This window comes from Rosa chinensis, chromosome 1, assembly GCF_002994745.2.
Source record: "Rosa chinensis cultivar Old Blush chromosome 1, RchiOBHm-V2, whole genome shotgun sequence".
Lineage (NCBI taxonomy): Eukaryota > Viridiplantae > Streptophyta > Magnoliopsida > Rosales > Rosaceae > Rosa > Rosa chinensis.
This window is the reverse complement of record NC_037088.1, coordinates 57,685,085-57,712,749: the sequence shown is the minus strand read 5'-3', so window position 1 is coordinate 57,712,749 and position 27,665 is coordinate 57,685,085. Positions and strand designations below refer to the sequence as shown.

General features: G+C 37.8%; 5 protein-coding genes and 1 pseudogene across 12 annotated transcripts; 1 reads left to right on the top strand and 5 right to left on the bottom strand.

Moving 5' to 3' along the window:
* Window positions 1–264: 264 nt before the first annotated feature.
* Window positions 265–1,190, bottom strand: LOC112182733 (extra-large guanine nucleotide-binding protein 1-like). The gene is made up of 3 exons (XM_024321271.2): window positions 1,115–1,190; window positions 860–1,021; window positions 265–499 (listed from the first exon to the last, which is right to left on the bottom strand). Exons 1-3 carry the CDS (start codon window positions 1,145–1,147, stop codon window positions 440–442), a joined length of 255 nt encoding a protein of 84 aa, XP_024177039.1. The 5' UTR covers window positions 1,148–1,190; the 3' UTR covers window positions 265–439.
* Window positions 1,191–1,311: 121 nt separating this feature from the next.
* LOC121051691 (extra-large guanine nucleotide-binding protein 1-like) lies at window positions 1,312–1,968 on the bottom strand. The gene is made up of 3 exons (XM_040514664.1): window positions 1,835–1,968; window positions 1,534–1,698; window positions 1,312–1,432 (listed from the first exon to the last, which is right to left on the bottom strand). Exons 1-3 carry the CDS (start codon window positions 1,913–1,915, stop codon window positions 1,364–1,366), a joined length of 315 nt encoding a protein of 104 aa, XP_040370598.1. The 5' UTR covers window positions 1,916–1,968; the 3' UTR covers window positions 1,312–1,363.
* A 588-nt stretch (window positions 1,969–2,556) lies between these two features.
* On the bottom strand, window positions 2,557–6,853 carry LOC112170606 (receptor-like cytoplasmic kinase 176). The gene is made up of 9 exons (XM_040509180.1): window positions 6,648–6,853; window positions 6,440–6,519; window positions 5,989–6,231; window positions 5,669–5,720; window positions 4,829–5,067; window positions 4,425–4,560; window positions 4,156–4,295; window positions 3,891–4,065; window positions 2,557–3,438 (listed from the first exon to the last, which is right to left on the bottom strand). Exons 3-9 carry the CDS (start codon window positions 6,217–6,219, stop codon window positions 3,053–3,055), a joined length of 1,359 nt encoding a protein of 452 aa, XP_040365114.1. The 5' UTR covers window positions 6,220–6,231; window positions 6,440–6,519; window positions 6,648–6,853; the 3' UTR covers window positions 2,557–3,052.
* Window positions 6,854–6,915: 62 nt separating this feature from the next.
* Window positions 6,916–27,665, bottom strand: part of LOC112182727 — a 37,760-nt pseudogene continuing 17,010 nt past the window's right edge.
* Window positions 11,212–13,853, top strand: LOC112182723. Of its 2 annotated transcripts, none has more exons than XM_040509209.1 (2): window positions 11,212–11,647; window positions 12,638–13,853. In XM_040509209.1, the coding sequence occupies exon 2, from the start codon at window positions 12,639–12,641 to the stop codon at window positions 13,686–13,688; it is 1,050 nt and encodes a 349-aa protein (XP_040365143.1). In that variant the 5' UTR covers window positions 11,212–11,647; window position 12,638; the 3' UTR covers window positions 13,689–13,853. The 2 variants fall into 2 exon arrangements, with proteins under 2 accessions (XP_040365143.1, XP_040365139.1); XM_040509205.1 differs by lacking the exon at window positions 11,212–11,647 and adding an exon at window positions 12,321–12,343.
* On the bottom strand, window positions 21,867–25,898 carry LOC112182731. 7 transcript variants are annotated; one of them, XM_040509228.1, is made up of 8 exons: window positions 25,546–25,898; window positions 24,913–25,147; window positions 24,265–24,340; window positions 23,903–23,968; window positions 23,701–23,775; window positions 23,451–23,573; window positions 22,745–22,821; window positions 21,867–22,173 (listed from the first exon to the last, which is right to left on the bottom strand). In XM_040509228.1, the coding sequence occupies exons 5-8, from the start codon at window positions 23,755–23,757 to the stop codon at window positions 22,038–22,040; spliced, it is 393 nt and encodes a 130-aa protein (XP_040365162.1). In that variant the 5' UTR covers window positions 23,758–23,775; window positions 23,903–23,968; window positions 24,265–24,340; window positions 24,913–25,147; window positions 25,546–25,898; the 3' UTR covers window positions 21,867–22,037. The 7 variants fall into 7 exon arrangements, with proteins under 7 accessions (XP_040365162.1, XP_040365156.1, XP_024177034.1 ...); XM_040509222.1 differs by having other exon boundaries at window positions 23,896–23,968; window positions 25,247–25,897; XM_024321266.2 differs by having other exon boundaries at window positions 25,247–25,897.

Sequence of the window (27,665 nt, the reverse complement as noted above, 5' to 3'; positions counted from 1 at the left end):
TCTTTCGAGATTGTGGGTGGGTGCCAGTCACCCCAAATCGGCTGTCGCAGAGAAACTAATATCGCCTAATCCTCTATTTAATTTAAAAAAAAAAAGTCAAAGAAGAGAAAGGAAAGTTTAACAAGAAATACACTGTACCACTGGCAACTGGTTGACTAGAACATTGCCTCCTCATCTCAGCCAAACATTCCTCTTCAAAACGTTCCCAAACCTCAAGAAGTATACCAACATATGCACGTTTGTTTTTATTGTAGACTAAATGCTTTCGCGTTCATCCACCGAAAAAGGGATAGCTTCATATAGAATCTTGGCCTGGAACAAAGATTTATAGTTTGATATGTATGGTACTTCAGTGTTGAATAAAACTGGGCACAGAAACACAGCTGTATTCTAAAAGACCAGATAAGACTTCTGAACAGAAAACTCAGTACAATTTTGGCTAATTAAGAAGCAAAGACTCATTGACTACTCTTTCCGAGTATCTTTGCTTGTCAAATACCTGCAACAACTCCAAGTCAAAGTCCCAATAAAATCTAAAAACAATTTCAGTAAGTCTGCTTTAAAGTTAAAAGTAATAAAAAAATTAAGGCAGAAGCCTTAGGCTAGAATTGTTTGGCCAACACTTCACCAGAACTTCAAGATTCAAGAAGCAAAGAACAATGATAGATAAAGCGAGATTTGAAGTCTAAACCACAAATTGGAAGAAATTCAAGATATTCTTGTTATTATAGCATCTACAGATACTAAAAGGATTGTTATGAAACCAGATCCTCCATTCCCATATACATGGAGACATGTTAAAAACAAAATACGAATCAAAATAAAGATTTCACTCATAATTTGTGATAAAAGCAATCACCTGTTTAAATATAGTACTTGCTCCAGATCCGTTACATCCAACTAAAAGAATCTTCTGAAGTGTTCTCTCACTTCTCTGCTCAATGAGTTCAAGAATGATAGGATTTGAAGATCTAGAAGGTACTGGCAGTGACAAGACAGCACAGACAAGCTTTGTTCCAGCCTGAAAGAAGTAAAAATTGTTTCATAAACATGAAAATTTAAGACGACCAATGAAACACTAAATAATAAACGAATGCATTCTCAGGAACCAAACCATGCCCCATATGGATTCTTTAATCGAGTTCATGCCCTCCTCTTGGTATGTCCCATCCTTATTCCTTATACACCCAAAAGTGTGGGTTACCAGCACAGTCAACTCCTACCAGCTGCAATGTTCACCAAAAATACTCATAGTAATTTTGCGCATTGAGCACTTGTAACCTATGACGAGGAGTTTGTCTTGAAACGGAGCTCTACTTTGGTGATTTCCCGACCATTAATGAATACCTGTGTGCTTCCATTGCTAGCATTTTCCTTCATGACCCCCAACACAAAGCTGGGGAGAGATTACCTCTGAAGGCTTCTGTCCTTCCTGTTAAATTCAGCAGCAGCAGGATTTTTCAAAAGGGTAATATAAATCGAAGTAACAAAGGTTGCAAACAACAAGAAGACCCTAGAGGAGAACACATTCACCTTCCCCCAAAGTCCACAAATCTTGTCATACCAGTAGTTTCCTGGTTTTAGCTTCTTTGGAGGGTTTGGACAGCTTTGTAACGTGCGAAGCTCTTCAGGAGTAAGAGGTTGTCCATTCACACTAATAGTATCCGCTGCCGGGGGCAGCTGATTTGCTTCACAAGACTATTTGCACACTTCTTCAGTAATAAACTATAGCTGGTATATATGACATTTTTTTTTTTTGGTCTGAAGGTATATATGACATTTAACATACACAGATATCGCACAGTAATCAAATGTTTGGCTTTGCTTTGTGTACCTTTGTAGCAGAGCTCAAGATTGGCAAGCAAGGCATGTTACCATCACAGAGCCCATATGAATTACTTGAAGGTGCTGCCATGGTAGCCTCTGCAAGTGGATCCAAATGGGTATTGATGCCCTCATTGTTCTCATGAGTCATGATTCACAGCCAAAGAAGCGAGTCGCTGCTCATTAATGTAGGCTTTCACGCTTGTTCGAATCCCACCACTAGTCAAATCGCTTGTTCGAATCACCCAGTTGCTGATTCTGATCAATAGCCACTAGGTCACTTCCTGAGTAGCAAAGCTGATTGATAAGTTCTTTAAAGCAGCTGGAATGAAGAACATAGCAAAATTCGATGATTGAAAAGTAAAGTCAATTAAGTTAGAACTGGAAAATAATTTGCAATGCATGGATATCAAATTACATGCTATGTTTCAATTTAGGAATAAGCTATGAAGGGCTTATGAATTAAACAAAGAAAAAAAAGAGGGGGGGGGGGGGGGGGGGAAGCTCAGAAAGACATAAACGATGAAGAAGAAGCTTACGAGTTGACCAGAGTGAGAGAGACAGAGATCTCTCGGAAACAGAAAGAGAAAGAGCTAACAGAGGCAGGACCGAGACTTGGTTGCCCTACGTGGCATCATGTCGACACCAATTAACACGTTTTCTACTCGTATTTATCTCATAAATTACTTGGAATTAGAAATCAATTCATTTGAACATCCGATTCTGCCTATTGGTGGCTTTCCGACTACAAATGAAAGAAAGTTTTCAATCAAACAGAGTAACAGACTACATCAGCTCTTCTCTGCATTTGTTGATATTAATATTAGGCTAATTGCCAATCATAACAAACTACATCAGCTCTCTTCAACTCCCGACTACTGATCAGCTTAAGCTGCAAGACCAGACAGTATCATGTCACAAAGTGGTGTGATGATCAAACCTAATGTTCCTCATATTCCAGGGCCAGAAAAGAGAAATGCTTCAGCCTTCAGGGACAAGTAACCATGCAGACGTTCACGAAAACAAAAATCTGTACACTAAACTGTCGCAGTACATACTCATTACAAGATATGATTTTCAATATTTAATTATATACATGCGCCATTCATGTTCTCCTTTGTTTTTCTTCTCTGGACTGAATACGCAAATTCCCTTTGAACCAATGAATGAATGAATGAAAAACTCAAGGCAGTGTTGAATTGCTGGTTCCATTGATACTTCTCCTGTACTATTTGGGACCAATGATTAAACTGACATGTGGATTTTGGCGACGTTTATTTTGAGAGATCCCCAAGCCATCCATGTCACTGGATTCCTGAAGCTTCTCCAATGTTTTTACCACATTATTCATGTTTGGCCTAAGCTTGGGATCTCTTGATAGGCAAAGAAATGCAAGGTCAACTGCTTTAAGAGCTCTGGCTACAGAAAACTGGCCTTTAATATGAGAATCAAAAATTTGGAGGACTCTCTGTTTGCTGACAAGGTAAGGTTTGGCCCATTTAACTAATTTCTGTTCCCCAGGTAGCCGGCTTCGGTCAAAAACTCGTCTTCCTGACAACAATTCGAGCATAACAGCTCCAAAACCATACACATCACATTTGGTGTTTAGACGACCTTCAACATAAACAAAGGGATGAATGAGTGATCAGAAAAGAGCTGACATAATAGTTGAGTCATTTTTACTTTCTGGTAAACAAAGTCAGTTGCAGTTTATAGGCCGGGTTAAGCAAATAGTTGGAAAGCATAAAGATTTTTAACGAGAATAGGGACTTGATTTAAAATATTGAAAGAGCATACTTTGCATATAAGTTTTGGAACCTGTATATAGCAGAAGCTGGTCATTCATCAAGGATTCAGGCGACTATTAAGAATGGAGAATGTCATATATGGTCCATAACATTTTTTCTACAAATGTTATGAATGATGGAAGCCTGCCTCTGGCTCAGAGACAAAAAACATTTGGGGTGACAAAATGGACTGAATTGAAGAATGATATACTTTTGTACCTTTTTCCAGGGTATATTGCTTCTCTATTTGAACAAAAATATTTTTATAAACTAAGATACCTGTAGCTATATACTCAGGAGCTGCATATCCATATGTGCCCATGACCCTTGTTTCTATATACTTGGGAGCTGCACATCCATATGTGCCAATGACCCTTGTTTTGGCACCTGGGTGTCTGTCAATTAATCGCCCATCCATGGCCAAACCAAAATCAGAGAGCTTGACATTGTAGGTCTGTTATTTTCAATGAAAAATATGAAGTGAGCAAGTCTACCAGAAGTCTTCTACAAGACATAAGATTCAACACTAAAATGTTTCACTTACTGAGTCCAACAGAATATTAGCTGCTTTAAAGTCACGATATATAACTTTTGCTTCATTGTGAAGAAATGCTAGAGCCTTCGCAGCACCAAGGGCAATCTTCATACGAAAAGTCCATGAAAGTGGTTGAAAGTGAGAACTCCCTGTTCCACAACATTCAAGTCCAATCATATGAAGAATAAAAATAGAAATGTCTGATCTCCTTATATATGATGCTATCAGCTTCTTTAGAAGATCAAGTGGCTAAAGGTTGCTGGAAGATCATAACTCACTTCTAAATATATGATTCTCCAAACTGCCATGGGGCACAAATTCATACACAAGAAGCAGTTCGTTATCCTCTGAACAATAGCCTATCAACTTCACAAGATTTGGGTGACGCAGCTGTCCAAGGTAGTAAATTTCTCTCTGATTTAAGAGGCAGTATAAAGTCAATTAATTTCTGTCAAAATATTGCATGTATCATCATTACTTATCTGTAACAACTATGAGCAAAATCCATTAAGATTTGGCCTTCATCTACACTCAATTTAATATCAATGTGTGCCAGCTCCTCAAATGTTTGATCTACCATACGTGACTAACATGAGCAATTTCAGGTAACAAAAAAAAGAAGGAAACAACCATATATCAGGAGAGTGCATGTAAGAAAATGAAGGATATAAGTAATACTCACAAACCATTCCTCCCGACCCTGATAACTTTCTTGGTTAAGCCTCTTTATAGCAACAGCCATTCCTTTACCAGGCTTGGCAGCTGCAAATGAATTCTGATCAATCCACCCCTTAAAGACAGTACCAAAACCACCCTCACCCACCACATTATCAGGCCGAAAGTTCCTGGTGGCGGTTTTTAGTTCATTAAAAAAGAAGCTCTTTAGCAAGATCTCAACTTCTGTCCGAGGAGTTGAAGGCACTGAGACAGATGACACCTTTGATATTAGAATTTCATTTCAATACATCAAACATAATTGTAAAATGCAATTAGCAACTTACATCCTGAACCTTCAATTATATAACAGAAGGAGTTTTAAACTAATAAAAGTCTGTAATATCAAAGTATGGTAACAATTTTGGTTTCCTGCTGCTCATAGTACATAAATATACCTTCAGATTTTATGACTTTCATTGATAAACAATATTGAACTAACTAATCCAGGTATTTAGAATGTTCAGAATATTTGAGCCGGTAGTTTTTGTTTTCAGAGTTGTGTGAAGTAGATCATTGGATTCCAAATTTTACTTCCCTTCTTGTTTTGTTGTCTACCTTAGAAACCATACTAGCAATTGTTGATCTATCTTTTGGTGTAGTGAAAATTAACAATTAAAGGGTGTAATAAAACCAAATTGCCCTTAAAGATCTTTAATTTGACGATTATTCATGGGTCTGGTATCTATTTCAGTCCGCCCTTTTGATTTCTGCTCATATGGGAAAGGACAAGGAAACCAACTTTTCATCTACGAACTTTAAAATAACAAACATAAAATAGTGGATGAATGATGAATCACAAATATACCTCTGTGACGCAGACTCTCAGCTCTGATTCTAGTTCCGTTTGAAACCTTGCTCTGCAATTCCACTTAAACAATATAAATGGGGGAGAAGATTAATACTAGCTAATGAGTTCTGCAAGAAACATGAACAGAAGTGACACACACACACACACACACACACAGTGGCAAGCACTTAAAAAAATAATTGCAGAAACTTACTTATTCATCTGTAACTAATAGCAAATCAAACATGTACTGATACACTTATAGTAGTATACACCATATATGCATGGCTGACAACATATGGAATAAATAAACCAATGTGTGACTTTGATTAATGTACCTTTGAAGCAGAGCCCAATATCGGCAAGCAAGGAATGCTACCACTAAACCTACTGAGCCAATATGAGTTAGATGAATCCAAGTCCGTGCTTGTCTCTTGTTCTGAATCAGCAGCTTGGGGCGCAGTGAAATTTCTATTGGTGCTCTCGTTTGCATGCACTGTATCTGAAGCCGTAGTGATCCGCTGCGAAAGGAGGTACCCCTTCACGCTTGTGCGAATTCCCCCACCCATATCTGGAAAACTCTCCAATTCATGCATGTACAACAATTATCAGTTCTAAAACTTAATTACCCAAGTAGTTAATAGCTAGAAGCACTAGAAAATTCAGAGAAAACCCTGAGATTTATTTTGATCAAAACCAATAACACATGCGTTCAATTCAGTCATAAAAAGCCCATCAAATTTTATGTGTTCCATCTAAATTTGCACCAAAAATTTTCTAGAAACTTACCAAGTTGTGGCTTCTGATCACTACCGACGACTCTGATCAACTTCCTGAGTACTGAAGCTGATTCAGTTCTTCAAGTGAAGCTGGAAATCGAGGAACAGTGAAATTTGTCAATTAAAAAGTGAAGTAAGTTGAGTGATAGCTCTAAATGAATTGCAATATGTATGAGTGTAATTTGCATGTAGAAACAGTACTTAAGAAAGAAGCTTACCGAGTTAAATGGCGAATTCATCAACCAGTGAACTTTAAAATCAAATATGGGATGAGGTTAGAAGGATATTAACAGAGCCCAGATCTTCAAAAATTGAAACATGCAAAGAGTATAAAATATACGTGGTGCATATACTGATAAACAAGTACATGGAGCACAAGGCTGATGAATGAAAAGAGAAGTCAGCCACTGAGGAGAAAACGAGTAAGATCTTTTGATCAAGTCAAGTCATCAAGGCTCTAGGCCATTTTGACTTTAACTGACGACCCTGGTTTTTGAAAGGAAAAATCAAACTGATCCGCTTCCATTTCCACTGTTTCCTTTTAATACATCAATCACAACCAAACAATACACGCGACATTTTTGTATCATCAATTAGAAAAGCAATTCTGTACTCCAAAAACACTTCTACGTAAGTAGAATTACATAATGCCATATACAGAAATAAAAGAGGAACAGATAGTATCCATGGTACAGCCAAATGACTTGAAACTGCAGAACCTGAACTGCCAAAGAAGCCTTGTATAGCAGCAAAGCAGAACCTTTTGTTTGATGTTGCGAAATGCTACCGGGTCGATAATTCCTGAGGACTTTTAACCTTATCATATTACTCAAAACATATACTCATAAAATGCTTTAGAGAACAGTAATGATTAAGACATTCACAGAACAAAACCTGCACAATAATCGATTATCGTAGTACAGTCATTACAAGATTACAGTGTTCTATATATATATGCCCTCCTTGTTCTCATTCTTCTCTCCTTCTCTCCCCTCCTTTATGGCATGAATCACCATTTTGCTTTGAATCAATGAGAGTAATAATAAAGCATGCAACAATCTCCTATGTATTTCCGCGTGCAGCAGGTGGCCTGTGAAGAGAAGCATTTCTTGCATTGCTGGTTCCGTTCATACTTCTCCTTCGATTTTGGGGACCATTACTTGAACTGGCATGAAGATTTTGGCGAGCTTCATTTTGAGAGGGTCCCGGACCATCCATGTCTTCCAGGTTCCTGAAGCTGCTCTAATGCTTTTACCACATATTCATGCATGATTGGCCTAAACTTGAGTTCTGTTGATAAGCATCGAATTGCAAGGTTAACTGCTTTAAGATCTGCAGCCACAGAGTACTGCCCATCAATATGAGGATCAAGAACTTGGAGAACTCCGCGTTTTCAGGCAAGGTAAGGTTTGGCCCACTCAACTAAGCTGTGTTCTCCTGTAGGCCGGTTCTTGTCCACAGCTTGTCTTCCAGACAACATTTCGAGCATAACACCCCAAAACTATATACATCACTTTTGGCGGTTAAATGACCTTCACAAAAAGAATGAAATAAGGATCAGAAAGAAGCAGGCACAATAGTTTGTCTTTACTTTCTGGTTAGAATAGTCACAGCAGTTTACTTGGTTGAGCAAACAATTGGAAACTACAATGGTTTAGTCCGAAGATAATGAGATGATTCTAAAGATTTCTGACAAAAGAGTGAACTAGGAATCAATACCAGAAGCTGGTCAGAATATTAGGGATTGGAGAAGGAAAATCTTCCAGAAGTGAGAATAATATAGAAGCTGATTTCAGATGCTACATTACATATTTGAGTAGAATTGAAGAAAATGAGAAATCAACCACTTCTGTGTGTAAAAAAAAAAAAAAAAAACCGCATCAGAATGGAGGATTTCACTGCCCATGTCACTAAATACCCTTTTCCAAAATGAAATAGGCCTGGCTTTGGTTGGGAGACTATATACTTTGGTCATGGTATCAACTGTCAAATTGGACTACTGAATGGAAGAATGATACACGTACGTAGTTTATGACATGTGCAAAATCTTCTGCAAGGAACAGAATATGTGCATTCATAAATAGCCCCTTTCTGTAAATTAAAGTACCAGTGGCCATATACTCAGGAGCCGCATACCTATATGTCCCCATGACCCTTGTTGAGACGTGGCTTTTATCACCTGCTGGTCCATCCTTGGCTAAACCAAAATCAGAGAGTTTGGCATTGCAGGCCTGTTATTTCCCCCCCCCAAAAAAAAAAAAAAGAAAGATTGTGAGCAAGTCTATTAGAAGTTTTCTAGAAGCATAAAGTTCAAAAATTACACATTTCAGCTACTGAATCCAACAGGATATTAAAAGTTTTAAAGTCCTGATAGATCACTTTTGCCTCATCACTGTGAAGAAATGCTAGACCCTCAGCAGTACCAAGAGCAATCTTCATATGAAGGGACCACGACAGTGGTTGAAAGTAAGAAGCCCCTGTTCCAATAACAGGTTAGTCATCCTAAATCTATATTTCATACAAAAAATTTGGATCCCTTATGTTGATGGTATTTACACAAGAGTAAAGGTCCAAAAAGTGAAGGAAGTTCATAACTCACTTCTAAATAGATGATTGTCCAAGCTGCCACGAGACATGAATTCATACACCAGAAGCCGGTGGTCATCCTCCAAGCATCCAAGCAATAACCAATCAGCTTCACAAGATTTGAGTGTCGGAGCTGTCCAAGATAGTTGATTTCTGTCTGTAGGTCAAGAAGAAACACAAAGTTAACGAATCACTCCTGGAATATTACATGTAATTTTATCTATTTGTTGCAACTATTCAGGAGCAAGAAACAATAAGATTATGTCATACATTGCCCTTCAACTCCAATCAATTGAAAACCAATGTCTAAGACATTCTCCAATTTTTGATTATGCCACTCTCTATTAGTCCATTTGTATGAGGAAATTCCAGTTTTGGGGATACCAAGAAGGAATGAATGATATATCAGGGAAGTGAACGCAAGCAAATGAAGGAGAGAGTAATACTCACCAACCATTCCTTGTGACCCTGGAGACCTTCTTGGTTAAGCCTCTTCACAGCAATAACCATTCCAGTACCATGCTTGGCAGCTGTTAATGCATTCTCATCAACCCACCCCTTAAAAACACAACCAAATCCGCCTTCACCCATCATACTGTCAGGACGAAAGTTCCTTGTGGCTGTTTTCAGTTCAATAAAGAAGAAGTTCATCAGGTTGGAAGACATCAAGATTTCACCCTCTGTTCGAGGAGTTGAAGACACTGAGACAGATGACATTGCTATTAGAATTCCCTAAACAAGCAATATAAGATATCAACCTCAAGAACATGATACATGTAAAAGCTCTAAACAAAACTCTACAATATTACAGTGCAATCAGTAATAAGGCTAATGTTGGTTACCCATTTTCCATATTAAAAGTTCAATTTAGGTATTCGATAACTTTGAAGAGCAAATAATTAGTTTGGTAATAATACAGCATTGGCACATTCCTTGGAATCTTAAGTTCTCAACTACGATGGTAATCCAAATTTAACATGGTATTAGAGGTTCAGTCAATAGATGAAAAGGATTTGAAAGCTATTCCCATTCCCCAATTAAGGAGATAATATACAAGCTCCATTGCACTTTAGAGAATAATACACATCTCCCTCTACAGAGTAGTAAATAATAATTAAAGGGTGTATGAAAACCAGCTTGCCCACTCAATCTTATTCTTAATTGATCTCGAATACAAGCATCAATCACTGAATGATCTTAGAAAATGACAGAAATCAAGAAAAACGATTGTGCCTTTCTTCTCTTGATATTCCTCTCTAAAGCAAAACACATGGAATCTAACCCATTTCCTTTTGACAAAAGTGAAACAGAACAACGATCGAATCTTTGAACTTAGAATTTCTTTTCTCACTTTGAACTTGAATATGACCACTAACTAGAACTAAGATTCTAGCTTTTCTCTTTCTTCATCTCTCTAATTTCTGATCAACCAGAGCAGTAACAATTAACAATCATATACACAAAAGGAGCAGGACTCAACAGAACCACAATGTTCAGAAGCAGATACTAAAACAAACAAACAAACAAAAAAAAAAACAAAAAAACCAATTCAGAGTTGTTATAGACTGTAGAGCCCAATTCAACAAATCCAAGCTAACCAACTGTAATACCCCCAAACTTCATTAGCATACCAGAAGATTAAGACTTTATGATCCCCATAATTAAACGTTCAGAAGCAGATATTGAAACCAAAAATCCAATAGCCAAATGAAGTTCCTATCACCCAATCCATTAAATTTAAGCTAACCAACCCTAATATCCCCAAACTTCATTAGCACAGTGATACCAAAAAATCAAACTTCAATGTTCAAAAGCAAAAATTGAAACCAAAAACCCAGTTGCCAAATGAAGTTTCTAAAGCTGCTACAGACTCTAGTGCATGTTTCATCAATCAAAAGCAACAAACTTTAACACCCCCAGTCAAAAAAAAAATCAAAATTTTGTGATCACGGTATACCAAAAACCAGTTCATGAATCAAAAACACATACCATTATGAAGTGGGCTATCAGCTTTGATCCTGTACAAAAACCCAATATTTTAAGTCAGGATTTGGAAAGTAGTTCAAATAAATCTAGACTTTTATTATTAGGATTATTTCTTTAGGATTCTTTAAAGCATAGGGATATTCCTAGTTATTCTAGAATTCTCTAAGCCTCCCTATATATAGAGGCCTGTTGTAAATCATTATGGATATATCATGTAAATTATTGTATATTAGAAGATGCTTTCCTCTTTCCTAGTTTTAGGGGATCCATGTTTTAAGGAGGACTTTAAGGATCCTTGTTTTATGGAGGACTTTAGGGGTCCTTGTTTTATGGAGGACTTTAGGCTATATGTTCCTTATCTTCTACTATATATGTAGTCCATTTCTCATCCATGAAGGGTGGTGAAAAACAGAAATACTACACCTATTATCTGCATCTAAACTCTCTCTCTCTCTCAAGTTCATTGAAGCAAAACTCTATCCATTTTCTGAAACACTTTCACTTTCATTTTACAACACGTTATCAGCACGAATAGCTCCAGGATTCGGATTGTAGATTGACAAGAGAAGAGGTGAATAACGCTTGGGTTGCAGAGAAGAGGCAGTTCATCATTCAATCAACATCACTCTACAAGCTCTACAACCAAGTAGGTTTTTCCAAACAAAAACCTATTTTGCTGTTTCATTTTACCTTCTGATCTCTGTGTTCCAGTATTTATTTAAAATAGTAATTCAACTCCAAAATTCACCAAATTTTGTATGCTGGAGCCCTTATATGTTTAGTACATCTCTGTAAATTTTCATATTTTTCTGGGTAGTTTTGCTTTGTGTTTCAGTTCGTTTTTTGACTGTTGTTCAGTAGGAACTGCAGTCACAATTTATGACTTTTGTTGAAGCATCTAGTTTAACTTAATCCTCTATGAGAGACACTTATTTCTCTTGCATTATAATTGGCATGATTGAAAAAAAAAGAAAGAGGAAAATCAATAGCTTTTAATTTAGCTATCAATTCATGTATATTGTGACGAATATCTATATATACTTGTTTGGACTTTGTGATAATGATACATCTTTCCTTCATTATTTATTATGATAATGTTTTGTGGTGTTACCTGCTCATATTAAATTTAAATATTTTACCCGCTTAAATTCTTTGCATTAGAATATATATGTGAGGAATGTAGGTACTTAATGAACCGGAAGTTCACACACAAACATTGAACCAAAAATTCATACATAAATATTGAACCAGAAGTTCACATGTATCGAACCTGTAGTTTCGACAACACTGAAAGATTATGAACCTTTCCAAGTAGGCTCATCCAATTAGATGCGATGTCTAGGTAAGATTCAATGAGGCTGTGTACTTAAGCGAGCCTCGCTCCACCTAAACCTCATCTTCTTACCTGGTCGTATTCAATTGGAGTTACCGAAAGAACTAAGTAATAATATTTCACATGTATCGAACCTGTAGCGTCGATAATACCATATAAGGAACTTGAAGTTTCCTTCACAAATTCACTATACATGTTTAATCCGATTTTTAGTATCATGTTATAGAACCTGAAGTTCTTATTGATTGCTTATGGAAGTCATTACCCATGGCACTAACTATTGTCCTTTAAATCCTTGTAGAGAATGTCAAATCTCAACAAGCTTGACTTTGTCGCTTTGGAAGTTTCCGGAAGGAACTACCTCAAATGGACCCAAGATGTCAAGCTCCATCTGACTGCAAATAAGATGAGATCAACGATTATTGCTGACAACATCACTCCTGAAGACATGAAGGCAAGGGCTATGATTTTCATCAGGAAACATATGGAGGAAGCACTCAAGGTGGAATATTTAGCTGAAGAGGACCCACGGTCTCTTTGGGTCGCTCTAGAAGAGCGATTCAACCATCAAAGAGCCATCTACTTGCCGGAAGCAAGACACGATTGGCAGAACATACGCTTCCAGGATTTCAAGACTGTCAATGAGTATAACTCTGAAATCTGCCGGATTCGGTCACTCCTAAAATTCTGTGGAGAAGAGCTCACAGAAGCTGACCTACTGGAGAAAACTTTCTCCACCTTCCCTCCTTCCTGTATGGTCCTGCAGCAACAATACAGGGAAAGAAACTTTGCTAGATTCTCTGAATTAATCACCATCCTGTTGCTCGCTGAAAAGAACAACAACCTACTTTTGAGGAATGATCAAGCAAGGCCTACCGGTACTAGAGCAATTCCTTTGCCTGAAGCAAATATTATTGCCCATCACGAAAATAATCGTGGAAGGAGGAACCGGGGCCGTGGAAGGGGAAGAAGGTCTGAACGTCCAAGGCATGGACGAAGAAATGGACCCAGAAATGGCCCATATGACCGCGACCACCCAGGCAATGGCCCAAGGGGTCGAGGAGGACGTGGACAAGGCCCACGTGGTGGAAACCGAAATGCCCAAGTCCGACAAGCTCAAATTAGAGAGAACCCTGGTCCGGCCCGTCGCCCTCAAAATCAGCATAATCTATGTTATAGATGTGGAGGCACTGACCATTGGTCCCGCACCTGTCGTGCAACAGATGAAGAGATAGGAGAGTATCACGCCAGACGCGGAACTCGAGAGGCCAACCTTGTGGAAGAGTCAGTCCCTATGGATACCACCTTGGAGATTACTGATTTCCAAGCAGCCAATGGATACATCGAGGATTGAAAACTCGAGGACATGGACATAATAGGCACTTGTGCCATATCTATGTTATTGTTATAAATAATGCTTTCTGTTTTTCAGTTTATCTTTGGTGATCTTTGGAATATTAGTTTTGCATAATTTTGTTATGTTTGGATGTTTAATTCAATAAAGTTATTTATTTTCATACATGTGATCCATTGAATTAAATATATGAATAGGCATGTCTTGTGGAGAAATTTGTTGTCTGGCTGATAGTGCTACTACGCACACCATACTCCAAGATAGGAAGTTTTTTTTAAACTTATTGCCTACTCATACCTCTGTGACAACTATATCAGGACAATCCAACCTAATAGAGGGCTATGGCAAAGCCCAATTTATGTTGTCCAATGGTACTGAATTTACCATTAATGAGGCCCTATACTCTCCACGTTCCAGAAGAACGTTATTGAGTTTTAAGGATATTCGAGCCAATGGTTATCACGTTGAAACCACTGAGGAAAAAGGAGTGGAATATCTTTGCATAACCTCCAATTTGTATGGCCGGAAGCGGACATTGGAGAAGCTAAAATGCCTCTCGAGTGGTCTCTACATGGCTACCATTAGATTGATTGAGGCGAATCACATAACCAGCCAGAAGCTAACCAATTCGAGCAACTACTTGCTTTGGCATGACCGTTTGGGACACCCAGGTCAAAGTATGATGCGCCGTATCCTAAATTCATCCCACGGGCATCCCCTTACCAATAAGGATCTTGTGTACAGTAACACATTATGCCAAGCTTGCTCATTGGGAAAATTAAATATAAGACCATCATATGCAAAGACTGAAAAAGAGTCCAACCTTTTTCTACAAAGGATACAAGGGGATATATGTGGACCTATCCAACCACCATGCGGACCATTTAAATATTTCATGGTTTTGGTTGATGCATCGACAAGGTGGTCACATGTTACACTATTGTCCACAAGAAATGCTGCTTTTGCTAAACTCCTTGCCCAGATCATTAAATTAAGGGCTCACCACCCGGATTATCCAATCAAGTCCATAAGACTTGATAATGCCGGAGAGTTTACATCAAAATCTTTTGATGATTATTGCATGTCCCTTGGGATTAATGTTGAGCATCCAGTTCCCTATGTTCACACCCAGAATGGTCTCGCAGAAGCGTTCATTAAAAGATTACAAATGATCGCACGGACCTTGGTAATGCGCACCAAGCTTCCAGTATCTGCGTGGGGCTATGCAATTTTGCATGCAGCCATGTTGGTCCGACTAAGGCCCATTGCCACCCAACCTTATTCCGCGTTACAGTTGGTGACTGGGTACGAACCTGATGTTTCGCACTTACGTGTATTTGGGTGTGTAGTTTTTGTGCCAATTGCGCCGCCACAACGTATAAAAATGGGTCCTCAACGAAGGATGGGCATATATGTCGGTTATGAATCCCCATCCATTATACGCTTTTTAGAGCCCTTGACAGGCGATCTCTTTACCGCTAGATTTGCGGATTGTCACTTTGATGAGACAGTCTTCCCGCCGTTAGGAGGAGATAAGAACGTTACCGTTCCTGATGAACGACGTGAATTGACATGGAATGTCCCCACTATGTCTCATCTTGATCCCCGAACCGCACAATGCGATAATGAAGTGCGAAGAATTCTAGATCTACAGAGTGTAGCCCAAAATATGCCAGACGCTTTCTCTGATCTAGCTAAAGTGACGAGATCACATATACCTGCTGCAAATGTGCCTGCAAGAATAGATGTCCCTGTAGGACGCATTGTCCCGGATGGACGAGGTACGACAATGGCGGCTAACCAATCACATGTCTCTGCCCACAAGCGAGGTAGACCACTAGGTTCGAAGGATTCCTATCCCCGGAAGAGGGTAAAACCAGCACAAACGAATCCACTAGACATCGCGATCTCAACTGATCCATCTCACGAGATAATTCCAGATTATGGGTCCGTCCTAGAAGAGACAACGTTGGGGGACGCTCCAACGTTTGAACCCACTCTCGAGAATAGAGAAATCTCGATAAATTATGCATGCTTAAGTGAGATTTGGAATCGAAATGAGATTATCATCGATGATATATTTGTATTCGCAGTAGCTACTGAAATTATAACTAGCGATGATGTCGAACCTCGCTCCGTTGATGAATGTCAACGTAGAGACGATTGGCCAAAATGGAAAGAAGCAATTCAGGTCGAATTAGATTCCTTGACAAAAAGAAAAGTGTTCGGGCCTGTCGTTCCCACACCTCGACATGTTAAACCTGTAGGGTTTAAATGGGTATTTGTAAGGAAGCGTAATGAGGGAAACGAGATTGTAAGATACAAAGCTCGTCTAGTGGCGCAAGGATTCTCTCAACGCCCTGGGATTGATTACGATGAGACATATTCTCCTGTAATGGATGTTATAACATTCCGCTACCTCATCAGTTTGGCAATTTCTGAAAAACTGAATATACAGCTAATGGATGTGGTCACAGCTTATCTCTATGGGGATCTTGATACAGAGATATATATGAAAGTTCCTGAAGGACTTAAGATACCCGATACAAATAGTTCTAGACCACGGAACACCCTCTCCATTCGTTTGAGGCGTTCACTTTATGGATTGAAACAATCTGGACGGATGTGGTACAACCGTCTAAGTGAATATTTGATTGGGATGGGATATGTAAACAATGAACTATGCCCATGCGTGTTTATTAAGAAAACAAGTTCTGGATTTGTAATTGTGGCAGTTTATGTCGATGACATGAATCTGATTGGTACTCCTGAAGAGATCAAAGAAACCGCCAAGCACCTGAAGTCTGAATTCGAAATGAAAGATCTTGGGAGAACGAATTACTGCCTCGGCCTGGAGCTTGAGCACCGTGCTGATGGGATTCTGCTTCATCAATCAAACTACATCCAGAAGATGTTAAGACGCTTTAATGAGGATAAAGCGAAACCATCAAGCACACCCATGGTCATCCGAAGTCTAGATCCTAAGAAAGATCCGTTTCGTCCCGCAGATAATAACGAAGAGATATTGGCACCAGAAGTCCCATATCTAAGTGCAATAGGCGCATTATTGTACTTGACTCAATGCACTAGACCAGACATTTCATTTTCTGTGAACTTGTTAGCTAGATATAGCTCTGCACCAACACGCCGCCACTGGAATGGTATAAAAGATATTTTTCGTTATCTTAGAGGTACGATTGATATGGGCTTATTTTATCCCTATGCATCAAGAAATGGATCAAACCCCCTTGATCCTCAGAATGATGCTCGCCTTGTTGGATATGCTGATGCAGGCTATCTATCAGACCCACACAAGGCACGTTCCCAAACTGGTTATGTTTTTACCATTGGGAATACGGCAATTTCTTGGAGGTCTACAAAACAGACCCTTGTTGCTACCTCTTCGAATCATGCTGAGATTCTAGCTCTTCACGAAGCAGTACGTGAATGTATATGGTTGAGAGCCATCACAAAGCATGTTCAAAGCACATGTGGACTGCATTCCACCACTGATGAACCAACCACTATCCACGAGGATAATGCAGCTTGCATCGAGCAAATGAAGACAGGTTTCATCAAAGGAGACAACACCAAACATATTGCACCAAAGTTTTTCTTCAATCAGCAACAACAAGAGCATCAGAAGATTGAGGTCAAGCAGATTCGATCTGAAGACAATCGTGCAGACCTCTTCACTAAGTCACTACCAAAATCTACATTCCAGAAGCATGTACAAGGTATTGGTCTACGTAAATTATCTGAATTACCTAACATGTAACTTTCAGGAGGAGTTGAATCAGGGGGAGTATCCAGAAGCATACCCACTTGACCATCGTGTACTCTTTTGTCCTTCGTCCAGGGTTATTTTGTCCCACTGGGTTTTATTACCTGGCAAGGTTTTAACGAGGCACATCTTTAGCATGGTCGCTCCATCCTGAAGATGTTTTGATTCAACATATATGCATTTGCTCATCTTTTCCCTTCGACCACGGGTTTTGCCCACTGGGTTTACCAGGCAAGGTTTTGGTGTAGCAACTCTAAATGCATCCCTCTCGTAGACATGCTACTTACTTCTGATGCTGATAAGAAGACTCCACTTATCTCTGAAGCTATGATATTGCTACTCCACACTCATGCGCGTTGTGCTCTTTTTCTCCTTCGACCAAGATTGTTTTTTCCCACAGGGTTTTTATTACTTGGCAAGGTTTTTTTTGACGAGGCAACTTAAAAGCGCACAATCTAGGCAACACTATTGACATGAAATACCCAAGGGGGAGTGTTGTAAATCATTATGGATATATCATGTAAATTATTGTATATTAGAAGATGCTTTCCTCTTTCCTAGTTTTAGGGGATCCATGTTTTAAGGAGGACTTTAAGGATCCTTGTTTTATGGAGGACTTTAGGGGTCCTTGTTTTATGGAGGACTTTAGGCTATATGTTCCTTATCTTCTACTATATATGTAGTCCATTTCTCATCCATGAAGGGTGGTGAAAAACAGAAATACTACACCTATTATCTGCATCTAAACTCTCTCTCTCTCTCAAGTTCATTGAAGCAAAACTCTATCCATTTTCTGAAACACTTTCACTTTCATTTTACAACAAGGCCTTTGTAGTCTTTCATTTTCAGATTGAAGATTAATAAAATTGAGAGCATTTGCTATCCTTGGTTGTGTGACTCAACCCCCCTCCTAGGTGTGACTCCTAGAACCTACTGGTGTGACTCCAGTAGTTATTTTTCTGTTTTCTAAGTCTACTGCAGAATAGTTCTACAGCATCCTTAATTCTACAGTTTACATATTGGTCCTGCATCACTGTGGTTTAAAAAATCTCGTAAACTTTTTGATATCCCTACATATATATGTATGAAAGGAGAAAGAAGCAACTTCAGCATCTAAGAACTTTGAACATAATGCCACAGAAAATATTTGATGAACTGCCCAAGTACCTTGAGGCAGACTCTCAGCACTTCTAGTTCCATATGAAGCCAAGTTCTGCAGGTCCATGAACACAATTAATTAGTAGAAGATTAGAGTTCTGCTGCAAAGTTCAAGTCTCGCAAACACAGAAGTGTTACATCGAAAGCGAGACAAGCTAGAGTACCCCCCAGTATGGGATACCTCTATTTTTTATTTTTTTAATATATAGCAATTAAATATGATAGTAACCTGATGAATAGGTCATCAGGTTACCCAATAATATTTTGACACATGGAAAATAAAATAAAAAAATTATACCAATTTAACAACACATTTGTCATCAATTTGTAATATTGTCTATGTACATGTAAATATTGTCCTAGACCTTGTAATTACCACAAAGAGGACATTTATTACAATACTTTTGATAATTTGTCCTTATATTCGTAATAAGCGTTGTCAGAGATGTAATTATTTTATCAATGACGAAAATTACACAAGGTACCGACCAATTACACAATCGAGAACTATATTACATGAATGAGGACATATGATTTATTTAGTCTAAAATATGAAGACTTACCAATCGTACAACACATTTGTCGTCAATTTTGTAAAATGGTTCATAACTTGGTAAATGTTGTCCTAAACCTTGTAATTACCACAAAGAGGACATTTATTACAATACTTTTGATAATTTGTCCTTATATTCGTAATAAGCGTTGTCAGAGATGTAATTATTTTCTCAATGACGAAAATTACACAAGATACCACCCAATTACACAATCAAGAATTATATTACGTGAATGAGGACATATGATTTATTTAGACTAAAATATGAAGATTTACCAATCGTACAACACATTTGTCGTCAATTTTGTAAAATGGTTCATAACTTAGTAGATGTTGTCCTAGACCTTGTAATTACCACAAAGAGGACATTTATTACAATACTTTTGATAATTTGTCCTTATATTCGTAATAAGCGTTGTCAGAGATGTAATTATTTCCTCAATGACGAAAATTACACAAGGTACCGACCAATTACACAATCGAGAACTATATTACGTGAATGAGGACATATGATTTATTTAGTCTAAAATATGAAGACTTACCAATCGTACAACACATTTGTCGTCAATTTTGTAAAATGGTTCATAACTTGGTAAATGTTGTCCTAGACCTTGTAATTACCACAAAGAGGACATTTATTACAATACTTTTGATAATTTGTCCTTATATTCGTAATAAGCGTTGTCAGAGATGTAATTATTTTCCCAATGACGAAAATTACACAAGGTACCGACCAATTACACAATCGAGAACTATATTACGTGAATGAGGACATATGATTTATTTAGTCTAAAATATGAAGACTTACCAATCGTACAACACATTTGTCGTCAATTTTGTAAAATGGTTCATAACTTGGTAAATGTTGTCCTAGACCTTGTAATTACCACAAAGAGGACATTTATTACAATACTTTTGATAATTTGTCCTTATATTCGTAATAAGCGTTGTCAGAGATGTAATTATTTTATCAATGACGAAAATTACACAAGGTACCGACCAATTACACAATCGAGAAATATATTACGTGAATGAGGACATATGATTTATTTAGTCTAAAATATGAAGACTTACCAATCGTACAACACATTTGTCGTCAATTTTGTAAAATGGTTCATAACTTGGTAAATGTTGTCCTAGACCTTGTAATTACCACAAAGAGGACATTTATTACAATACTTTTGATAATTTGTCCTTATATTCGTAATAAGCGTTGTCAGAGATGTAATTATTTTCTCAATGACGAAAATTACACAAGGTACCGACCAATTACACAATCGGGAACTATATTACGTGAATGAGGACATATGATTTATTTAGTCTAAAATATGAAGACTTACCAATCGTACAACACATTTGTCGTCAATTTTGTAAAATGGTTCATAACTTGGTAAATGTTGTCCTAGACCTTGTAATTACCACAAAGAGGACATTTATTACAATACTTTTGATAATTTGTCCTTATATTCGTAATAAGCGTTGTCAGAGATGTAATTATTTTCTCAATGACGAAAATTACACAAGGTACCACCCAATTACACAATCGAGAATTATATTACGTGAATGAGGACATATGATTTATTTAGACTAAAATATGAAGATTTACCAATCGTACAACACATTTGTCGTCAATTTTGTAAAATGGTTCATAACTTGGTAAATGTTGTCCTAGACCTTGTAATTACCACAAAGAGGACATTTATTACAATACTTTGTAATTACCACAAAGAGCACATGTTTTACAACATTTTTCATCATATCCATCATTTTTCATCGTATATTGTAACAAAGGCAGGAGAGAGGCTTAGGAGGATTGGTTAGTTGCAAATGTGTCACCCTCTTCATCAGTGTCACACAAGCATCTGTGTCACCCTCTTCATTGAAGGTCGATCACTTGGTTTCATTTGAATACACCACAAGGCAGTTACAATCATTTTTTTAATTAATTTCTTTTCCTCTGCTTTAGCATCGCCAATCTCCAAGTCCTTACCATCATTATATTGATCATGCACCCATGAGGGGAAGTAAAGTTGGCTTGAGTGATCTACAAATGCATTTAGATTTTTCCTTCTGCTTGCCATTTCCATCAACAACATTCCAAAACTATAGACATCAGATTTTTCCTTCTGCTTGCCTCCTCCAGTCCTCCCTCTTCAAATTTTTTTCCCTACACATTTTAGTTTAAAAAGACATTGTATTACACATTTATACATTATATAGTTATACATTTATACTTTGCACCAATGCAACATCGTAGAAACAAAAACAAAAAAGGCAGCAAGGCAATAAATTGATATACCTTTAGGTTTTCTTGGTGGCAGCAGCCCTTGTTTTGGTGCTTTTGCAGATTTTGAGGTCCCAGCAGCAGTGAATAAGGTCTTAATGATGTTCGTGGAAATCCTGTACTATACATGCGTGGATTTTGGGTGGATGAACATGAAAAATCGTGTAGTATCTTCTCATATTTTGTTATCTAAAAGGCTTTTTGTCTGATCTAAGCTGAACTTGAGCTGAGCATCAGTCTCTAGAATAAAAACTAGCTAACGTACCCGCGCGATGCTGCGGGGAAGGAGCGCTTGCACTTTTTACATTCATCGAAACCAAAACCATCATGTTTCATTAGTCCGTACGCGATCTCCACTTCCATTTTGATACATACAAACTTAAAAAAGAATAGAAGTTTAAAAAAGAATAGAAGTTTTTGAGCAAGGGCGGGTGTTTTAACCAATCTTATCATTCACATTTTACAGTTTTCAAAAATTTGATATTCTATTGACCAAAAGAAAGATGTTGCACCCAAGACGTTTATATACAACTGACAAATATGGTTAGTTCTTAGCAAAATATTATACATTCAAAGTTTGAACCAATCAGTACATGAGATCTTCATCAGTGTCATCCATTGGTTAATCTGCTTGGAAGTTTCTTTTGTGTTAGTGGAAGCTTCATTTGCTGTTGGATGTGATGGACTGCCACTGAAATATTGGGCACTAATATGTGAGAAAAAGAATCAGATTACAAAATATAGAGAGATGCAAGATATGCGATGCAAGTTAAGTAGCTTAAGAACCCATGTTTAGCTTAGGGACATGAACATAATGAAGTTTGCGATGTAAAAAGTGCAAGTTATGGTACGACAGGTCTCTATTGTAGCTCAAGCTTGCTCAATTGATTTCAGATAAAGAGTTTATGAATATGAGTAATGAAACAGGGAACGAAGCTATACCTATATGAAGGTTTACGGATCGAATTACCAGCATATATCAAAATTCAACACATCACAGTAATAGTTCTCATGCTTTTGAAAAATAAAATCAGATATTACAAAGTTACTCTCAGATCATTATTTAAGCAGAAACTGTAAGAACATTAGATCACTGGTAAATGGACATCTGATGTTTCTTTCTTTTTCTTTTTTATCATACAGGTCTTCTAAACCTATTCATATGCAAATAAAATTATTGATTAGTTATCAGAAATGAGTTTCAGACCTATCTTCTTTAATACAATGAATTAAGTTAAAGAATACCAAAAACTACAAAACAAAAGCAGAGAAATAACCTGTCTTCTTCAGGAAAATCCACATGCGTTAGCTTGACGATGGTAAGACCACGTTCAGGCTCCTCAAGAGTAAGCACCTGTGAAACCAAACAAACCAAACTCAATCCACAAATCACAATACCAACCAACAACACAACACTATAACTATACTGTTGACAGAATCCCATCTGGCCAACTTCCAAATCTCCAATTCTGTACAATGCAACTCCAAATTCTTACCCATCACTGACCCATCAAAAATATTAAACTCTCCTCCAGCCTCCTTGCTTATCTTAGCATTGCTCTGAGTAGAGCGCTTCCATGTATTTCATCCATCAAAGTGTCAGACCTTATCCTTTTCTTTTTTTTTTTCTTTTGGTCTGAACTCTTTCTTATGTACTGGTATTTTTATTTAAGTTTATGAGTTTCATGATATTGTTGGTATCAGGTATTGCTCATTTAATTCCTCATTGTTTACAGTATACAGTAACAAAAGAAATTTGAATTTCTTTTCCATTCACTTCCTACAAATTTGGGGGGGGGGGGGGTTATTCCGCGTACTAGTCATGAAAGTATGTATTAGCAACAAAACACAAATCCAGGCCCTCATACCAATAAATCTTAACACCAAAAAACAGCACGCACAGAATGACCAGATCAAACTCTTCCACTGAACACAAAAACAAATTTTTACAAATAGAAGTAATGAAGAAAAAAAGATTATTACCTTTACATCCAAAAGACCATGAATGAAGTTGATAAGAACTTCATCTTTAAACCCGGGACGCTCAGTTACTCTATTAGCAGTACATGGATGCAAAAAATCCATATTCCCCTTCCTCATGTCTACCTATAAAACATAATTTATACACAATTAATCACACTAACTGGGTATACCCAATTATGTCAGTTTACCAATACCCCAATTTATTTAATCATTAAATAACTCATGTTGTTGACCGCAGCATGGAACTTACAGAATTGTTGAAGCAGAGGAATCTGGCTTCATAGGTGACACAACTAATACTGTGCATTCTGGAAGTTTTCAATGCCTGAGATGTGAAGAAGAATAACACCGGTTTGACAAAGAGACGATTGTTAGAAACAGAGTTGATCACAGAATGACTATCGCAGGGTAAGCAAAGTTGGTAACCAAATCTATTTATAACAACCTCTTACTTGTATTAGTAATGTGCTTCTTAATCTTCAAACAAAGACTTCCTGTTTTTGATGACAGTGAAGGGCCTAAAAATAAAGATATAAGTCACTAGAGTCAACTATAAAAAGAGACACAGAATCAGAGGTATAGTTAACAACAAAGGATGTCCAGGTGAGTTCCCCAGCTTCTACAAATGCAGTAATATAATCTGATCTAAAATTGAGCAGTGTGGGATACTTTGCTAGAGTCGAAATATTAATTGAAAACTCAGATAAATTGCTTGACCCCACATACAACACTTTTTTGTACAATCAGCAAACAAAGATTTAGAGTGTCCAGAAAAAGAAGAAAACCATAAAACAAGAATAGATCCAAATTCTACCTTGTACTTGGAGGCCTCTTGCACTTGATGAATTACACAGGCAAATCCGAGAACCAAAGATGCAAGAAATTATGCTCTGAAGAAACCAAGCATCGAAAAAATTTCACTCCACAGAAAAATTGAAGCTCAATGAGAACATATTAGTTTTTAGAGAAGTGATTTATCTTTTGAGTTTCTAAAGCTATTAAAAACCAATACCATAGTCCATCAAATTAAAACACTGAACTTTCATACAGCACCAGAGACAAACTTTTCTTATGTGGATAAACTCATAGGTGTAACTTTTCTTAATATTCCTTGGGAAAAATGATACAAATCATATCTAAATAAACTAAAATTTTGGCTGCATGGAGACTGATCAGTTGGAATGAGGCATTAGCAAGTTGGTAAAGGATTGGTAATTTCACCAAACGCTCTTGTTACTATCAGGCTAATCCTAATGTGGGGGGATACTATCACAGAGATGGATTAACAATCACAGAGGCAGAATAGGAATAAAATAGAAAGCACAATCAAATAAGAGGCAGAGTATGAGATTAATACAAAATACACTGGAAATAGAATATATATATATATATATATATATATATCAGATAAGAAGCAGAATATAAAATATATGTATATATTGAAGACTGATATGTTCGATACCTGATGTTGTGTGTTATATCTCTCTATGCCTACTTGAATTTGGAGATGAACTTGTTTTCTAAAGAATATACTTGGTTCCTTCCTTCAATTAAAGAACCCACACATCTCCCACAATTATCAATGTCGATATCAGAAGATACATACCATAATCCTGTGGAGTAGTTGAAATCTGCAGAGGATTCATTCTGTCGATATTGCCCTCCAACCAAATAACAGTTTGAAGCTTTACCATCCACTGTATGAGATGAGAACAGTTAATTTTTAGAGATAATCATTTAAAAGAACATCACAACAGAAATCAAACCAAATTCAGAAATCAAAATAGAACGTATACCTCTTCTATCTCTTCAAATTCCCTTCAGGGCTCTCAATTTACATGAGAAAAGACTCAAACTTTGTTCAGCAGGACACACAGCCCGTTTTAACTAACAACAAAAACCCCATTTCTTCAAACTCCCATCAATCCCCTCAATTTACATGAGAAAAGAATCAATCTTTACTCCTCACAAACTCGAAAGTAAACCCCAAAACATAAAAGCAAGCAATATCAGCAACAAAAGAACAATTTAAGAACATAAATTGTTGAATGCCAATTTCAGAACCAGCTAACCAAGCTTGATTTCAGCAACTAACCAAGCTTGTTTCAGGCTATCTGCTTTGCTGCTTGAGGAAGAGAGCAACCAAGTTCAAGACTTCGAGGCTATTCGACTGAAAACCCAGAAAGTAGTCGAGATGTTCATGTGATACAGATCGATTGAAAAGTAAGAGCCGAGTTACCACCGTTAGTTCGTCACCATCGAGTGTAGAAACGGCCATCGACGCCTCAACGATCGAGGAGACACGCTGAGACGGAGAGGGTCTTTGCCGCACAGAGAGAACCCGTGGGCTGGAGGCTGAAGACGACTGGATGAGCAGTGGGGAGGCAGAGTCACGCAGAGAGAGAGAGAGAGAGAGAGAGAGAGTGTCGTGGTGGCATATGATATGAACCAGTTACCGGCTAAATAGGTTAACTTGATTCGAATATCCACGACCATTGGATATATTGTGGATCTGACGGTCACAAATATTCATCAAACAAACAGTATGGGATACACCCCAGTACTGTAGAATTTCCCATCGAAAGCTCTTTAACTAACAATTGGAGAACAAGACTTCAGCGATCGAAACATTTGCCAAGTTGGATTAAAGGAAGCCTCTAGGCCTCTTTATGAAGAACACTATAGGATGCAGTAATGTAAACACACTACCAAAAGAAGCTTCTTCTTTTTTTCTGATCTCCTATATATATATATATATATATATATATATATATATATATATATATATATATATATATATATATATATATATATATACGAAAATGTTCTGAAGAGGACGTCCGCAACCCAGAAAAAGTGCAGACGTCGCTCCTCTGGCCTCTATCGAGCGGCGACGGCGCGGCGCGGCTTGCCGGAGGGACTCCTGGGGTCGTGCGGAGGGGTATGCGGTGCGGTGGAGTCGCCGGCGACGGTTCTGCAGTGCTGCACAGAACCTGCAACTGCAGGTGAGGTGGCTGCCCAGAAACCGCCAAGCCCGACCTCCTCCGACCTCGAACGCCGCCCAGAAGAGGTCTGGGACGCCTCCGGCCTCCCTCCGGCCAGCCCCGTGCCGCCGTCGTCACCTGGAACCAGCCTGCTGCGTCGAAGTCCGCACTTTAGCGAAGTGCGGACGTCCGCTTCAGAACCCGCCTATATATATATATATATATATATATATATATAAACGTTTTGACTTGACCTTGTGGAAAGATTTGTTGTCTAATAGATACGTGAAATCAACTAAATTTTTTATCCTTTTGGCTTGCAGAAAAGGAACAGAAGGGGAAAAAAAAACAGAGAGAGATAGAGCTCGAGACTCTGAGAGTTCTGCATAACCTCCCAGATGGAACAAAGATAGACATGCAGTATGCGTTAGCTAGTTGCATTCAAAGCTCTGAAACTAATTAACTAGCTGTCTGGAGTGTAGATTAATATGAGCACAATGTATGAGGAAGCTATGTATTATGTGAAGTTCTTACAGCCCCAAATTTAGGTAATAGCACAAGGGATCCTATCCTAGCTCGTACACAATTTATTTTGGAGCTAGAATTCAGTAAATGATTGAATTTTGACTACAAAGAGAACCAATTGGTTCTTAAGTAAGGCATCAACCATGTTGTTTCTGTTAGTTTTGGGCTTGGTTTATTATACGTGGCAGATAATCTCATTTGACTTTGTCTAAGTAGAGTCTTTGACATGTAATTTGAATATCCTATGAAAGTGGAACTACTAGTTTCTGTTGAGATGCAGATTTGGTTGTTAAGATACTGCAGTATGCTTTGAATCCCTTAATAGGTGGGATTAGTTAGTATAGTATCAATATAAAAGGAGGTCCCTGCTCTCACTGCTATACACGTTCTAAAAGCACTAGTCCTATTTTACTAGTTGAGCAAAGGCTGCAGTAAGAGAGTAGAAGTCTTCCTTTTGCACCAAGCACTGATGGCTTCTTCTTCAGGTAGTCTTTCTATCTGCTTCTAATCATTCTTACTTAATTATGATTTAACATGTCAATGTAGTTCTATGCACACCAAGACTGATGGTTTTATGTTCTTCTCACATGTGGTATCAGAGCCATATCTATGTGCTTAGAATTCATTGTAAAGTGCAGTTGTATAATTGTTAAGGAATACTTGTTAATCAGGAGTATATATGATCAGAAGCAGTAGCCTTTGTATG

What these genes read in the sequence shown, in the direction of transcription:
- LOC112182733 (XM_024321271.2), bottom strand. Translation starts at nt 1,147, where the DNA reads ATGAACTCGATTAAAGAATCCATATGGGGCATG. An exon ending in AAGAATCCATATGGGGCATG is followed by an intron (nt 1,022 to 1,114) that starts GTTTGGTTCCTG and finishes TACTTCTTTCAG; the next exon opens with GCTGGAACAAAGCTTGTCTG. An exon ending in CAAGTACTATATTTAAACAG is followed by an intron (nt 500 to 859) that starts GTGATTGCTTTT and finishes GAGTTGTTGCAG; the next exon opens with GTATTTGACAAGCAAAGATA.
- LOC121051691 (XM_040514664.1), bottom strand. Translation starts at nt 1,915, where the DNA reads ATGGCAGCACCTTCAAGTAATTCATATGGGCTCTGTGATGGTAACATG. An exon ending in TCTTGAGCTCTGCTACAAAG is followed by an intron (nt 1,699 to 1,834) that starts GTACACAAAGCA and finishes GTGTGCAAATAG; the next exon opens with TCTTGTGAAGCAAATCAGCT. An exon ending in TTTGTGGACTTTGGGGGAAG is followed by an intron (nt 1,433 to 1,533) that starts GTGAATGTGTTC and finishes TGAATTTAACAG; the next exon opens with GAAGGACAGAAGCCTTCAGA.
- LOC112170606 (XM_040509180.1), bottom strand. Translation starts at nt 6,219, where the DNA reads ATGGGTGGGGGAATTCGCACAAGCGTGAAGGGGTACCTCCTTTCGCAG. An exon ending in GGAGAATCATATATTTAGAA is followed by an intron (nt 4,296 to 4,424) that starts GTGAGTTATGAT and finishes GTTGTGGAACAG; the next exon opens with GGAGTTCTCACTTTCAACCA. An exon ending in CTAATATTCTGTTGGACTCA is followed by an intron (nt 4,066 to 4,155) that starts GTAAGTGAAACA and finishes TGAAAATAACAG; the next exon opens with ACCTACAATGTCAAGCTCTC.
- LOC112182731 (XM_040509228.1), bottom strand. Translation starts at nt 23,757, where the DNA reads ATGCACAGTATTAGTTGTGTCACCTATGAAGCCAGATTCCTCTGCTTC. An exon ending in TCCTCTGCTTCAACAATTCT is followed by an intron (nt 23,574 to 23,700) that starts GTAAGTTCCATG and finishes TATGTTTTATAG; the next exon opens with GTAGACATGAGGAAGGGGAA. An exon ending in ATGGTCTTTTGGATGTAAAG is followed by an intron (nt 22,822 to 23,450) that starts GTAATAATCTTT and finishes TTGGTTTCACAG; the next exon opens with GTGCTTACTCTTGAGGAGCC.